The following is a 15,867-nucleotide window of genomic DNA, read 5'->3' on the forward strand; positions in this document are numbered from 1 at the left end:
TCAGGGCGTTCCTGCAAAAGAGAGACTGTCTCTCAGTGATCACTTTCTAAATAAATAAAGGTATTATAATTAATATATTTTAACGAAAAGAAATCAAGGATCACTTAAAATCAGGTTTGGGATAGCCTAAGTTAAATGGAAGACAGGCAACAAAAATAAGTAAGATGATGATAAGACAAGTATTCTTTATTTGACAAGGTTGTTTGATGTAGTATAAACTATTTTAGACATCAATTTCTAACCTGCCCACATTTTACCTTAAAAGCCAACTGCCACGCTAAATGAGATTTTATTTTGAAACCCCAAACCAGAAGTAGTCCTACTGATCATTATAGTTAGTTTCTTTTCCACAGTTGGTCTGCTGGCGATCCCTGAGGTTGTTATCCTCTACAGTGCTCCCAGACGCGCTGCTGTGTAGACAGCGGACTCCTTTTAAACGCACTGAAACCTTTAAAAGCCTAAAACATGCAATTTTCACAGTGTAAAGGTTAGTGTGGGCAGATCACTGCTGGACACCCTTGCTGTCCAGTACCCCGGGGTCGCGCTTTGTTTGCAGTGGAGACCCTCGTTTTCTTTTGCCAAAAATCTCCAGATATAGGCTATTGAAAATGGATCCTTTACAAAATGGGAATAATTGTGAGGAGGACTGTGCTGAGGAGGAAGAAGAAGTGGATCCAAGAATCCAGGTTAGATTTTTGTTTGTTTAAATAGATCCAGATGTGGAGGTGAAAGTGACATTGAGATGAAAACGTGGAACCCAGTGAAAAGAACTGTGTGGGATAAAAATATTGATAATATAGTTAGCCAGTAAAAGCCAGTAAAATTTCAAACATTACCACTTTATTCTATTACTATTATATTGTAGCAATTGCAGTTTCACTTAAAATTATTAAGTGTTAACTGAATGTGTCAACTGTGCTTTGTAGTCATGCAATGCAATGTTTGAAGGTGTTCATAAATAGATTTAATATTTGTCCCTTTAATGCTTTGTTAGTAAACACACGCACACACACACACACACACACACACACACACTGCATGCTCAGTAATTTGGGAAACACAAGTTACACAGTTTAGCCTCCAGACACACAATCTGTTTAACTATACTCTCTCGCTCTCTCTCTCTCTTTGCTGTTCCATGCATGCCATGTTTTCTGTACACAGGGAGAGCTGGAGAAGTTAAATCAGTCCACAGATGACATTAACCGCTGGGAGAGCGAGCTGGAGGTAAGACGAAACACCAACCACCAACATCGTTATCATCAGCGTTACAGTCTCTCCCTGCAGGGCCATGGCTCAGTTGCACTGCCAATCACCCATCTCAAGGAGCAATCAAGTTTCACATTCAGACTTAAAATCTTATGTTTTGCTCTAAACAAGTGAGAAATCGTGTCCGTGCTGTGAGATAATTCATCTTGTTCCCACTGTGCTTTGGAATGTGAGGCCACTGCATAGAGACAGTTCACATGGAATGTCTTGCGAAGATGGAAATTTTCTAAATGTGGGAGCTGCGTCTGAGGGAAAATGTGAAGCAGCAACTGTCACTCTACAAACTGCACTGTATGATCTGTCAGTGCTGCAAGAGGCAGAACTATGATATGAATGTTAACTATAATATTTGAATGGCACATTTGAAGAAAGCTAAACCTCAAGTGCTCTCCTCGTTTTCCTGCAACTCCCTCAGCATTCCGTAAAAAACAAACCCTTCCAAAGAGGAAAAGGATGTAAAATACAATGAGGAACAGCCGGAAGATGGATGGTAGTTTTGTTTTACGGCACTCACATGGATATAAAAGAATGCCAGAAGGGTTACTGTTCAGCAAAAGTAAAAACATTCCAGAGGCAAGCTGTGGTTTTTCTTTTCCTCAAAGTAGGCCTCTTCTGTTTCTCATTAGACCTTCACTCACGTCTGAACACCACAAACCAGTGCTGGAATAATTACAACAGACAGAGCCGGAGGGAGAGGAGTCCGTATACACGCCTCTCAATGTTGCAACCATTGTTATATATAGCTTCATGATTTCCAGCTAAATACTGGATAATTATTATAGATCACTGCACATTTTCCCACTGCTTTAGCCATATATATTTGGCTATACAGTTGTGTGTCAGTAGAGTAACAGATATAAATACACAGGCATAGGCAAACAGAAAAAGAAAGAAGGCCATTCATCGTGAAGCAGAATGAAAGTCAGGGGCTGAAGAATGTGAAAAGCAGGCTGGACTTGATTAAGGACGATGTGCAGTAGATTCAGAGGATTCAGGAAAAGCTGAGGCAATGAGGTTAAATCCCTGCTCAGAGATGAGGTTCTCTACTCTGCCAACGGAAACCTCTCGTGTGCAGAGATCTAAGATTGTGTGTGGTAGAGCTAAAGAGACAGCAAGGCCAAGAGGGTATGCCATCACTAAGTAACTACAATACTTGACCAAAGGCAAACAGAATATACCTCCCAGACTGTATGCTGTGTCACCATCTCTTTTCAGGTACAGGAAGTCAGGAAATATAATGATGTCATAGGAAGTGCGCTTCCCATAGCGCCCTCTTCCTTTTCCCTCGTTTACCCTCTCTTGCAGTCTCGTCAGTTTTATGAACAGGATGCAGGTGCTGCTGCCTTTCAAACTCCTTTCTGGAAAGGAGAGACACAACTGTACACTGTCACTCACACACACACACACATGCAAACAGATGGCCTGAAGTAGCCCTGCCATAAAGACAAGATGATAACAGACCTAATTTATGAATAACAAGTCTACTGTCACAGTGCCACCTTGGGCTTTATGCCAAAAAGTGCACACACACACACACACACACACAAACACACAGATGTTGCCACTTATGTTATACCAGTTTCAAGATCATGATTTCCCCACCAAAGAATGTATATAAGGTTTGCTCAACCAACAACAACCAATGACAATGCTAACGTGCAGAGGCTTTGCAGGTATGTTAACCATGTTCATCGTCTTAGTTTAGAGGCATGCTCACATTTGCAAATTAGGCTGATGGTGAATGTCATTCATTCAGTGCTGGAAAAAGTAAAAGTTTGACTTGATGATGGCCCTATGTGGAATGTTTGGGTATCACCAAAGTCAGTAGGATTAATCCTCTGGGGACAATGAATGTATGTACAAAGTGACAGTCTGGACCAAGATCGACAGACAGACCGACAAAACCACACTTCTAGCGTGGCTAAAAATTTGTATACCTCCTAATTTCTGACAGCAGTCTCCAGTTTCCACATTCACAACCACTTTAAAATGCAGTATTATGACTGTAAGTTGATTGATACATTTGTGTGTATGTGTGTAGGACTGTCGTCAGCGGTTTCGCGTGGTCCTGGTGGAAGCAACAGTGAAGCTTGACGAGCAGGTGAAGAGGATCGGTCGGGCTGTGGACGACTCCAAACCCTACTGGGAAGCCCGCAAAGTAGCAAGACAGGTACACACACACACACACACACACACACACACACACATATTCACAGAAGAGAGCTGGAGTGACTCTGAGGTCGGTAGACAGAGTGTTTGAGGGCAGGCTTACTGAGGATTAGCAATGAGAAGTTTAAAGAGCTCAGCGTATATCTACTTAAAGGGAGCACAAACACGTGATGTCTATTTTTAAACTCAGTCTTACCTCTGTGTGCTAAGATAGTGTCACACACACACACACACCAGCTCGGTGTGGGCAAGAGGAGTTGTCTGAGTTGCACTGAAACGGCTTGCCTTGTCATATTTTTCATCATCTGTCTACTTGCTTCCTTTGCTGCAACTGAGAGGTTTGTGCGTTTCCATGCTTACTGCACTGTTGCAGGTAGATGCAAAGTAGGGCAACTTCCCCACTGGTTAGTGCACTAAACTGTGTTGTTCCCTCTCCAGAGGGGTCATGTCTTTAACTGTCTAAATGCCCCACCCTGATAAGGCTTTCATTTGATTGGCTAGCACCAGAAATGTAGTGTCCAGAACCCTTCTTCTCAGCCAGTAAGGAAGAAGAGTCCTTCATCAGAAGGCTGACATTTGTGTGTCAGAGCTGAGCTGTAAAACTAAAATAGATTATGTATATGTGTGTGTGTGTCCCTTCTTGTCTCTGTTGGAATACGACAAACTACCTGCCAGTGGCATCTTCTTCTGACACGTGACAGACGGGGATTACTGGGGGGTTTTGCATTTTGATGGGACCTCACTTGTCTGTGTGTGTGTGTGTGATCAGGAGATAGATTTAATAGAGCAAAGCCGATGAAGGCCTCAAGTTAAACTGGCGTATTGTCTGGTAATGATTTATGGATGGATATTTAATATTTAATATATGACCTACTTTAAAGGGATTCAAATGCTTTACCCTCACTGACCCTACCAGAACACACACATACACACACACACACACACACACACACACACACACACACACACACACACACACACAATATTGTACCTACCCCCACCCATAAGCCAGTCTCAGCTCCCAACCCCCATGTTTTCCCCCATACATTCCAACAGACTTGGGGGGGTGGTGTGTAGGAATTTGCCTGTACTGTCCTATCTTTTGTCCTTTTTTACCCAGCATCCTCTTCTGTGCCACTGCCTGTCAGTCTGTCTGTCTGTCTTTCTCCTGTTTCAGTCACCTCTTTCTACCTCTTCACCCTCCACGTCTCACCTCCCGAAAACTGTAAATGGGGTGAATGTCTAGAGACAAGGGGTAGAGAGGTGTCAGACGGAGTGACACTGTCTGACACATGAAATAAAAATGATCCATGTGCGCAGTTACGCACACAGATATACAAAAGCCCCCTTTAGTGGTATGATATGAACAGGCATAGGAGGAGGTGACAGCGTGTTGTGGTATTTCAGACGAAAACCATCATGTTGTTTGCCTCAGACGCAGTCAGATATTGTGGGTACTGACAGCACTATGAATAAACACTAACCCTGCATGAGAAAGGAAGTGTGCTGCTGCTCTGTCTTTTGTGTGACTTTTTATCTCCAGCTTGACAAGCCATTGATGGTTTCTCCTCATCAAGTATCCGTCAGCCTCCTCCTGTCTTCCCTGCGCCCCCTCTCTTCTCTGAGCCTGGGAAATGGGTCATGACGAGGGACAACGAGGAGGGATTCATCTTTGCCAGTCAAACTAACAGATTGCATGCAAAGAGCAACTTATATCTTCCTGCTCCCTTCCTCTACCTCTTTGCCTTCTGGAAGGGGTCTTGACAACCTTGGATAGCATATCTAACCCCTGCAACGCTCAGATATCACAACAATGCGACACAAAAGACGCCAGCTCGTAGAGTTTCTACAATCTGTGGGAGACGATGCAGATCTGTGCTTTCTCACGTCACTGTTGGACCCTTTGTCATAAACATGGCTGACAGTGAAGGGGGTCGTGTTACAGAGGTTAATGTGACATAAAGCAAGGGAAGGCCGTGAGAAAAAGTGTGTAACAGCTGAGAGAGGTCTGCTGACCTTTTGGAAGTCTGTTTAATGTGAAATATGTGGCTTGTATTTACAAAAGCACAGATGATTGTGACCCTACTCGGCAGTTCCCTTCAACTCCTGGAGTATTTAATATGTTTAAAATGTCCATTGTTTCAAGATGCAACTATTTCAACAAAGAAGCCCTGATAAACCCACCAGCACATATGCTTTTTGGCCAGGCAGACAAAGTTAGCAACTAGGTGAACAACATATAGCACTCAAAGAGCCATATATTTCCCTTAAGATTGTGATAGAGATCAAAAACGGAACCAAAACAAGAGTGAATAGTACTGTAGATTAGACTAACATTCCCTAGGTGGCCAGAAACAGGACTGTTGCTTCTAGTAAATAGGCAACTGTTTGCTAACACGTTTGCCATAATAACTTTATACGGTGGTAATATGATAATATTGTGTTTACACCTTGTTGTGCTGCTCTAAGACGCCACAAATCAACAGATGTTTGTTAGCATGTTCCAATATCTATCTACTATGGTCTGCGAGCATTTTGGTGCCATCCCTCTTATTACACACAGAGTAACATGTGTCAAAACCCTAAAAGCTCAGACGTCTAATGCACACAGTGAATATAGGCTTCTAATCGCTAATTATTATAACTCAGTTTGCTCTTTTTCTAAAAACACCTCTTAGCAAGTTAAGACAGAGGAAATAAAGAACCTGGTAACTTAAACTGGTATCAGGTTTTTTCTTGTCGTCTACTGATTTGAGGAAACACTCTAAACTGTGAAAGGGTTTATAGTTTCACATGAATGGATGGCTTTATTTCATAGTTATAAATGGCCATTTAGCTGCAACAATGGCATACAATAATCCATTCAAAATACTCAAAGATAGAAAAACAAACTAGACCAGCAAGTTTGTTTCTATACGGTTAATACAAACTGAAAATACAGTTAAAACAGGACAAGGGGCATACTGGCAGACAGGGTATGTTATAAAATGTCCAAGGTTACACAAGCCATAAAACAACTGATCCACCTTCAGCTTTAAGGGAAATTTGTACCAATTGACTGTAACACTTAAGAAAATGTACTAGAACTCCATAAAGCTTTCAAAGGGTTGGGGGAAAGTATCAGTGGGACTGCCCGTTGCTGCATAATTTTGGAAGTCTCTGATGCAAGTGAAATTAGAACAGATTTGTTCAGAGATGTGTTCGCTATAACGTTTTTGCCTAGTACAAACCATTTCAGTTTCTTAAAATGAAAGTCTGCATGTTCGGTAGGAAGACGAGGAAGTGGTTTTGTTTCTTCTGTTTGTGATTTATGTTAGATATGTAGAGCATTCCAAAATCTAACATAATAATCAATATGCATGCTATGTGGAGGTATCACAGCAGCAGCTAAATTCTATACTGTTGCTTTTTCTTGAAACAAGGTCTTGTGAAAAAAAGCATGTAGCTTGTGTGTTTTTAGGTTTATTTTCATTCTGTACTTTTACTTGAAAGCCATGTTAATTGTTATAGACATTATTATCTGAGGCCCCAATGTTGACATTAAATCCTGGTGATGTCGTCAGCTCTCTTCCCAAGAAAAAATATAATTTTTTTTATTCCAGAAAATCTGATTGGAGTTATTGCAATTGCTTAATCTCGCTAGTCAGCCAATACACTCGGTCTGTCGGTCTGAGGCATGACTTAAGCATCTGAGTAGGCCCAGGATGATGGGAATAATCATCCTATTGACTGTGACCGTGGGCTGGCAGAGCCCACTGACAAGAGTGTCAGATTTTCTTAGTGACAATGCTTCTGTTTGTCTGTTGGATCAAGGCACAGTTGTCTTTCTGTGCGTATGTATGTGTGTGCGATACCAAGATCTCTTCATCCCTCTATGGCTGTCATAACGAATCGACCATGGCTCCTCCAGAGGAAATTTCGGTCAGAAAACACACACAGACACACACTGGAAACTGCTGCTGCACTATGTGAGAACAAACGCCGGGCCTACTTGCTGGTTGAAATTAATAACCAAAAAGGGAATTTTAAGTGGTTTGAAGCTGTCACTATGCTATGATTTATGCTCTCTGTCAGTTTTTTCCCACATATCACTTTTCATGACATCAAAATTAAGTGAAATCACCCTGAACTCAACAGCAGAAATATTTAACACCTGAAAGTGTCAGTAGTATTTCCAAGCAGGAAACTTGTAGCTATCACATTTGATGTCCACCCTTCTCTCTCTGAACTCTAGGCCCAGGTTGAAGCACAAAAGGCCACTCAGGAGTTCCAGCGGGCGGTGGAGATCCTGCGTGCAGCCAAGGAGACCATCGCCTTGGCCGAGGAGAGGCTGCTGGAGGAGGACAGCCGCCAGTTTGACTCTGCCTGGCAGGAAATGCTCAACCATGCCACACAGAGGGTACAGAGCAGTCATTATATGATTGTTCTTTTGCTTGGATCATACAGGTAAAATAAACCTTTCTTGATTGTTTCAGGTGATGGAGGCCGAGCAGGCGAGAACACGGAGCGAGGCTGAACACAGGAAAACGGCATCCAATTACAATTCCTCCATCAGCCACATGAGGCAGTTAGAGAAGAAACTCAAACGCTCCATCAACAAATCTAGGTCTGAGCCTTTGTTTCCCCTCTGAATGTTTCCTCTTCTTTTCCCCCTGCTTGGGCCTCGCTCTGTGTGAGTGTGTTTGTGTGTGAGAAAGCGGGGCTACGTTTATGTCATCTGATGCAGTCCAGATGTTTCATGTGTCAGTTGTGCAGCGCTGGGGTGTGCTCCCTTTGTAGGAGCCAAGGAATGTGACTGCTCATAGAGGAGTGTTATTTTTCTAGACATTTCTCCACTGACAGTTTCTCCCTCCCTCTTTCTCACTTTTTCTTCTTTTTCTCCCCCTGTAGGCCTTATTTTGAACTGAAAGCAAAGTATTATCTACAGCTAGAGGTATGTATGTTAGCAGGTATTTAAACACTTTAAACGTTAAGATACTTTTAGCCAAACCATTTCATGTCACTGTAGTTTACAAGTTACCTTCCGGCTACCACTTTGGTCCAGACTGAAATATCATACTATTGCCCCCTCTGGACAAATTGTAATAACGTTGGTGAACTCTGAACTTTCCATTTAGCACCGTCACTAGGTCAAACATTTAAATAAGTTTTTACCAAATATCTTTAAAACGGATGTCACCGCCTTCGGCCTCAGCTCTACTTTGTTTAGTGTTAATTACCATACCAACATGCTAAAGTAAAATGGTGAACCTGCAAAATATTAGCATGTTAACATCAACATTTAACTCAAAGTACCACTTTGCCATTGTACAGTCTCACAGAACTGCTAGCATTGCTGTTGCCTTAGCCGTGTTAGCTTTGGAACGAAAGCACTTACCCCGAGCTTGACTGTGTAAATGTCAGGTTCTTGGAAAGACAATTGTCAAATTTATATATATACAATTCATGTGTCAATTCAGTTTTACTAAGAAACAGGGTTTGATTTCTCATAGCAACTGAAGCGTCATGTGGATGAGCGGCAGGCCAAACTTGTGGTCGCTAAGGCCGAGTACCGCGCAGCACTACGCAACCTAGAGAGCATCTCCGAAGAGATCCATGCCCAGCGACGCTCCATGGGAACCAGGGAGCAGGGCGTTGGTGCAGAGGGAGATGGGGGAAATGAGGACATTAGCAACTTCAAGATGGAGTCAGACGGTCTGTCAAGTGAGTATAAGTGAAGCTTAGAAATGAATAGTCATCCACTTCATCCACCCACATTATGAGATGTTGTTTGTTTTGTTGGTGTCTGCATGTTTAATGTGCATGTGTGTGTGTGTGTGTGTGTGTGTGTGTGTGTGTGTGTGTGTGCGTTTTTCAGTGGTGTCTGTATCAATTGACGAAGAGGGCAGTCACAGTAGCAGCTCTGAGGAGGAGGCCGACACTCATGCCACCTCCTCATCCCGAGCCATGCCCGCCTCACCTTCCTCATCTTCCTCTCATCCTTCCACCTCTGCCTCTACCCCACTAGACACCCCCTGCCCTTACCCTTCCTCCTTGCTCTACACCTCCTGCTCCTACCTGTCCTCCTCTCCCTCTTCCTCCATCCTCTCCTCCTCCTGTCCTGGCGGCCTGGACTTAGCGAGCCCCTGTAGCTCTCATGACCCAGACTCAGTGTGCAGTTCCGGGCATGCCTCGCCTCTCCTGGGCCCTCGCAGCCAGTGCAGTGGAGCTTCCTCTCCAGACTGCGACCAGGAGAGAGGTTTGTGTTCATCACATCTGTGTGTGTGTATATGTGTGTTGACTTCTGATTATGATTTTTCATCTTACATTTTGAAACTGTTTTGTATTTTTGTAGTGGGACGTTCAATAAGCTCAGCACGTTCTGAAATATGCTTATACTTTCTGAAAGTTGCGATTAGAAGATCAATACCAAATTCCTGTCAGTGCGTTAAGAACAGAGCTTGAGTCTGGATGTGGTTAGCCTAGTTTAGCATGAAGCCTGGAAGTGGGGGGAAACAGCTAGCTTGGCTCTGTCAAAACTTCCTAAACATGCATACCAGCATCTCTAAAGCTGACCAATTGCTATAATATAATTTATTAGTTACATACTATAACTATTCATTGGCAAATAATATCCATCCATCCATCCATCCTCTGTACATGGACAATTGTATGAAATCTGGCAGCCTCACTGTGACAAGGCTCCAGGAAGTCACTGTGTCAACCTATTGTTCCCCAAGAAAAAGTTAACCATGGAACTTTCACTGAAACCACTACTAGTCATTTTTTACATGTCTGTTTTTTGTATGGATTAAACAAACTGCATACAACATGTTAGTTAGTGAGCTTTAGATGTGTTAGTAGGTGTATTTTTGAACTTTGGACAGAGCTAGGCTCGGTCCCATGGACTCCACTAACTTATAATAAGGTAGGCAAACCAGGTCCTGACTCTAAGTAACACACAAACATGAGATTGATATCAATATTCTTGTCTCACTCTGGAAAAGATAGCTAATAAGCATATTTTCCAAAATGTTAAACTAAAAAAAAGATACAGAGAAAAACAACTTTCCAAGAAGTGTTTAAGTATCACTTAAAACTATGTGTGACGTCAATAGAAAGAATTCACACACAGTTTATTTGCTCAAAGTAGTATAAATTAAAGTTGAGCTAGGTTTTACCCTGGGTTTGTTTAAAATTATATTGTGTATATTTTTAAAGGCCAATAGCAATTTTGCACACCTTATTTACACCTTTACTTTCTAAAAGGTCTTTATCTCTTGAACTCTGAAAGTGCCTTTTAAAAATAAGACAGTAAAGCTGTCCACTGAAACCTTGACTATTAGCACAAAATATAATAATTTGTTTCTCTGTGCTTGGTTGGGAATCTGAACCATCACATTTTGTAAAACAGCATCATATCCATCGTGCTAGAGGTGGATGAAATTAACTGGAAAGTGATTGGTTTTCAATAAAGTTTTGTTTCATTGAGTAAGTTGGTGGAACCTTTGGTTTACTTTAACATGCAAATTTATTCACCATTACATGCCCTGTTTCTGTGTGTGTGTTGCAGGTGACAGAGCAGAGGGAGCGGAGGCAACGCTAGAAGCCAGTTTGAACAAGCTAACCTTGACTGTAGCACAAAAGCAAGAAGAGGACACCGGGGATGAACAAGACCCCCATTACATTAACCCTGAAATTTCTTCTCCCAGTTCAGCTACTACCATTCTGCTTCTCAACAGTGTCTAATCAACGTCTATCACACATGAAACACTCACCGTGCCCAGCTTCAAGCCTCAAACTGAACTCTCAGAAGACATGGGGCGGGGCAGGATGAAGAGCACACGCTCCAACCAACCTGACATCATTGCTGCCTTCAAATGGAACTTGTGAGCTTGTGGTTATAACATAGGAATTCGTGTACACGACATGCTTGGCATTGAAAAACTCTATAACTAAAATTACAGTGTATTAATTTACCATCTACTGAAAAATGTATTTCCATGGCCTCTGCCATTTCTGAAAACATCAGTAAACACTTCATGAATACAACAAGATATGGACTCTTTCAGTGAAAACAGGAAACACATTTGAAGGCAGCATAGGTTTCTGTATTATCTAAACATCAGATGGTGTCATATTAAAAATGGTGCAACATGTAGTGTATTTTAACATCATAACATCATTGTCAAAGAAATTGTGAACCCATGAGGATGTATTCAAAATAAATGAGCGTAGGGACAGGAGGGTTGGTCTCTGTTGGTATTGTGCAAGCATTATTCAAAAAACTGCATGTCCCATAAACCTCTTTGCTTTCTGTTTCAACGAGGATGCTTTACAGTGAGGTGTCAAAGTTTAACATTGATTGATGTTAATATGCTACAGACACCAATGTTTTGTATTAATGTGTACAGTGAGCCACTTTTTTTGGATCTGAATCTCCTAATGAGGAACAAAATGGGACAAAACAAGCTGTTGAATGTGTCAGTGTTCTGCCTTGATTATTGAGCTCCTCCTGTAACTCCTAAAAGTCAATTTGAAATGTAAGACGTAGAGACTATTTTGGAGAAAAAGTAGTCAAGGAGGAAAGTGGAGTGCAAGCAGTACTCTCAGCACTAAACTAAAGAAGAGACTGTCTTCAGAAGGGACTGAACCTTTTGAGACACTAATGGTCTTCCATTTGTTTTTTCTGAATGATTGAGCGAATGATTTTTTGAGTGTGTGTCTGTTGTGTTTTAGAGAAATGCTCAAATACTACCCCGTAGGACAGATATTCTATATTTATACTCCTGTATTCTTGTAAATGAACAATGTTTTGTGGTTACTATTGTTATTGTTTAACACAAAATAAAATAAGCACTAAACATGTGCTACACGTAGCTGATTATTTGTATATCAGTCTTCGACAATGTCTGTTAGCACGCTGTTAGAGAATATATGGCATTTCATGCTGTAAACCGTAAACACATTAGCAGGAGTCACAGGAACCTGAGTCCTCTGATCACACACACACACACACACACACACACACACACAGCTGTCCTGTACGGCAACAGCTGAGTGAATTGCTGGCTTTGTGCACAAAAAAGGTAACAAAATCTGCCTACCAGCACCTCTAAAGCTCACAGATGTGTCCAGTACGACCTTGTCATAAAAATGACTGGTTTTGCTGAATCAGAATCACTGCAGCAGTACGAATTACTGTAGAAACTGAAACTGATTTGTTATAATATTCACCTGGCTGCATTATCAGGTGCACAGTATGGGATATAGATAAGATGGATACAGCTGCAAGATTAATAGATACTGCAAATCAATTTGTCATTGTAACCTCGCTTTAAATTTACACTTTTTTCCCCATTTCTTTCAGTGTTTTTTCACCCTCACCATGTTACATACATTACTTAGAACCTGATATTATCAGATGATATTAGTTAATTGCATGATGACCAATATTGTAGTGAGTAACATGCAAGTGCAAGTGCAAAAATGCCAATGATATGTTTGGGGTTATTTAGAGTCTTCAGTACATAGTTTGAACATTGAAATGTTTATTTGTCAAAGTGTCTGGCTCAGTTCATATCTTGAGCACACAAAAGTATACAAGAAAAGTTACTTGAAAATATTTGTTTATGCTATGTGTTTATGTAAAATTGAATGATGACAAATATAAATGACCGGCGAGGTGGAGACAGACACGTTTTCTCCTGAAATGGGCTAAATATAGAAGCATAACAGAGCAATATTTTGAGAAATTCCATCTATTAATACCGAATTTAAAAAAACTTGAAGATAAATTAGGAATAATCCAAATAGTAGGACATACAGCAAACCTTGCCGCGAAGTATGTGTCCCTGTGTCACAACCTGAAGGCCAGCTACTGACTGTTGCACTTAATATTTGCTGCATGGCAGGTTAAGTCATCCTTTTTATTTACAGTCTATGTTGTATCTATATTTGTTATTTTTGTTTTTGTAATTTATAACTGCCAAATTGAATGGCTTTGATTGGATTGATCTTGTTATGTCATATTGAAATCTAAACTTTTGATTTTGAAACTGCTTTGGCAACATTGTTTAAATGAAACATTCTTGCCAATAAAGGACACTGAACTGAACTATAAAGCTTAGTAAGTCAACATCAGATAATATGTCAGACCACAATGTTGACAGCAAAACTGCAACTTAGTCCTGCAGCATTCCCTTGTTCCATTTGATCCCTGTATCATGATTGTCAGTAATGTTTATCATAGTTCTTGAAAAGTGTCCATTAGAAAATAGGCTTTCCTACCATTTTCCTCTCTCTTTTAGTTGAGTACTGAACACACACACACACACACAGTGACTGTTTTGATGCCCTGCTGGCTGGTCAGCTGTTGCACGGTTTTCTCATGACTTCAGTTAGCACCCTGACACTCTGAGACTGACAGAGCTTTGTGCAGCACAGTTACTTTTATTCTATGACTCTGTCTTCCAGTCAGTTCTCTCTTCTGCCTGTCTGCACATACTCCTGAGAACATGTTGCTGCTCAATTATGCTGCATCCTGCGATTTGTAATATTGAGCAATAAACCAATGTTCTGTAAGATACTGACATCTAGTGTCAAGTTGGGTGGTTGTATGTACTCCGCTTCTGAGGGTTTTAGCAGGAGTTTCAGGCTACTTGGTTTTAGTTAACTGACAACCAAATGTGTATGTACACATAATAAGAATTAAAGACCACAAATGAGATCAGATTAATATTTAGGTACAATTGTATTTATTATATTATTCATTGTAGGATTAAAATAAAGATTCTTTGATATTATGGTTGATTGTTGTTATCAAGTTCTGTTGCTTTCTGGAGGAACACTGGTCACCTTTAGGGGAGCTGAGACAAATACTGACCTGCAGACAAAGCTTGTGATTTACCATGTCAAGATGCCAATAAAAGAAAAACTCCACAAAAACCCTTTACGGGAAAAATGTGGAGAAACTTCATGAAGAGCAACTGTGCAGGGTAACCATTATGTGTAATGGGTTGAAAGAGTTAAAGAGGGAAGGAATGAAGGGATCGAGACGTCTCAAGGCAGCAGATGGTCCGAAGTGCAGCATCGGTTCTGAAAAAGAGAACAGGTGCAAAAGCAAGGGACATAAAGACAGAGAGAAGTAGAAAAACAGCAGGGGGGCTCATGTGCCCACAAAGAAAAAACAACATTCTGCAATGAGTAGAGGTTACAAAGTATGAGTGAAATGCAGATGCATGCTTGAAGTGTCTACCCAAACTTCTAGGCCTTAATCAAAATAAAAATCATCAGGTTACCTTAGGAGCGTTGGAAAGGATTAGGAAATCTGCAACTCCTTCCAAGATCAATAAAATCTGTTATTTTTAAAAGCTGATTAGTTGAAAACATACAAAATATATATATATATATATATATATATATATATATATATATATATATATATTTTTTTTTTTTTTTACATGCGGTATGGTGAAAACATGACTGAAATGTAGAAACACGCCAGAGGTGTCTGCCCAAACCTCTAAGCCTGATGAAAAACTAAAACTTGTCAGCTTACCTTAAGAATGTTTGATGGTAGATTAAAACCTGTGACTCCATCCAGTTTCATTCAAATCTGTTTCCTTAATGACCTGATCTGTTGAAAACAAGAAAAAAAGATTAAAAAAAAGGACTTTTCTCCTTAAATAGACAATTTTTTACATGGGGTATGGTGAGAAGATGCATCAATCAATAGAAATTATCAAGTGTGAGTAAAATGTAGCAGTGCGCATGAGGTGTCTACCAAACTTCTAGGCCTTGATCCATATTAAAACTCATCAGCTTACCTTAGGAACGTTTGATGGTAGATTAAAACCTGTGACTCCATCCAGTTTAATTCAAATTTGTTTACTTAATGACCTGATGAGATGACAACAAGAGAAATACAGGGAAAAAAATCAAACGTCATCCTAAAATAAACAACTTTTTACATGCGGTACAATGAGAACATGGATATCTCAGCAGAAATTATCAAGTGTGAGTAAAATGTAGCAGTACGCATGAGGTGTCTGCCCAAACCTCTAAGCCTGATAAAAAACTAAAAATCTTCAGCTTACCTTAAGAACATTTGATAGTAGATTAAAACCTGTGATTCCATCCACTTTCATTCAAATCTGTTTCCTTAATGACCTGATCTGTTGAAAACAAGAAAAAAAGATCAGAAAAAAGGACTTTTTTCTCCTTAAATAGAGAATTTTTTACATGAGGTGTCTGCTGAAAAAACATATAAATCCAATAAATAATAAAAAATCATCAGATTATCTTAGGAACGTTTGATGGTAGTTTAAAACCTGTGACTCCATCCAGTTTCATTCAAATCTGTTTCCTTAATGACCTGATCTGTTGAAAACAAGATAAAATGATTAAAAAAAAGGACTTTTCTCCTTAAATAGACAATTTTTTACATGG

General features: G+C 40.4%; 1 protein-coding gene and 1 long non-coding RNA gene across 2 annotated transcripts; one reads left to right on the top strand and one right to left on the bottom strand.

Moving 5' to 3' along the window:
- Window positions 1-373: 373 nt before the first annotated feature.
- sh3bp5a (SH3-domain binding protein 5a (BTK-associated)) lies at window positions 374-12,288 on the top strand. Its single transcript, XM_038725387.1, has 9 exons — window positions 374-686; window positions 1,165-1,227; window positions 3,311-3,439; window positions 7,673-7,837; window positions 7,914-8,044; window positions 8,329-8,371; window positions 8,931-9,141; window positions 9,296-9,676; window positions 10,991-12,288. The coding sequence occupies exons 1-9, from the start codon at window positions 609-611 to the stop codon at window positions 11,164-11,166; spliced, it is 1,377 nt and encodes a 458-aa protein (XP_038581315.1). The 5' UTR covers window positions 374-608; the 3' UTR covers window positions 11,167-12,288.
- A 1,863-nt stretch (window positions 12,289-14,151) lies between these two features.
- On the bottom strand, window positions 14,152-15,057 carry LOC119907883. The gene is made up of 2 exons (XR_005445146.1): window positions 14,978-15,057; window positions 14,152-14,774 (listed from the first exon to the last, which is right to left on the bottom strand). It is a non-coding gene; the product is annotated as an uncharacterized LOC119907883 (long non-coding RNA).
- Between the last annotated feature and the right edge of the window lie 810 nt (window positions 15,058-15,867).

Source organism: Micropterus salmoides, unplaced genomic scaffold (assembly GCF_014851395.1).
Source record: "Micropterus salmoides isolate LMB-PRFRI ecotype aquatic unplaced genomic scaffold, ASM1485139v1 Ms_hic_scaffold_17, whole genome shotgun sequence".
Classification (NCBI taxonomy): Eukaryota; Metazoa; Chordata; class Actinopteri; order Centrarchiformes; family Centrarchidae; genus Micropterus; species Micropterus salmoides.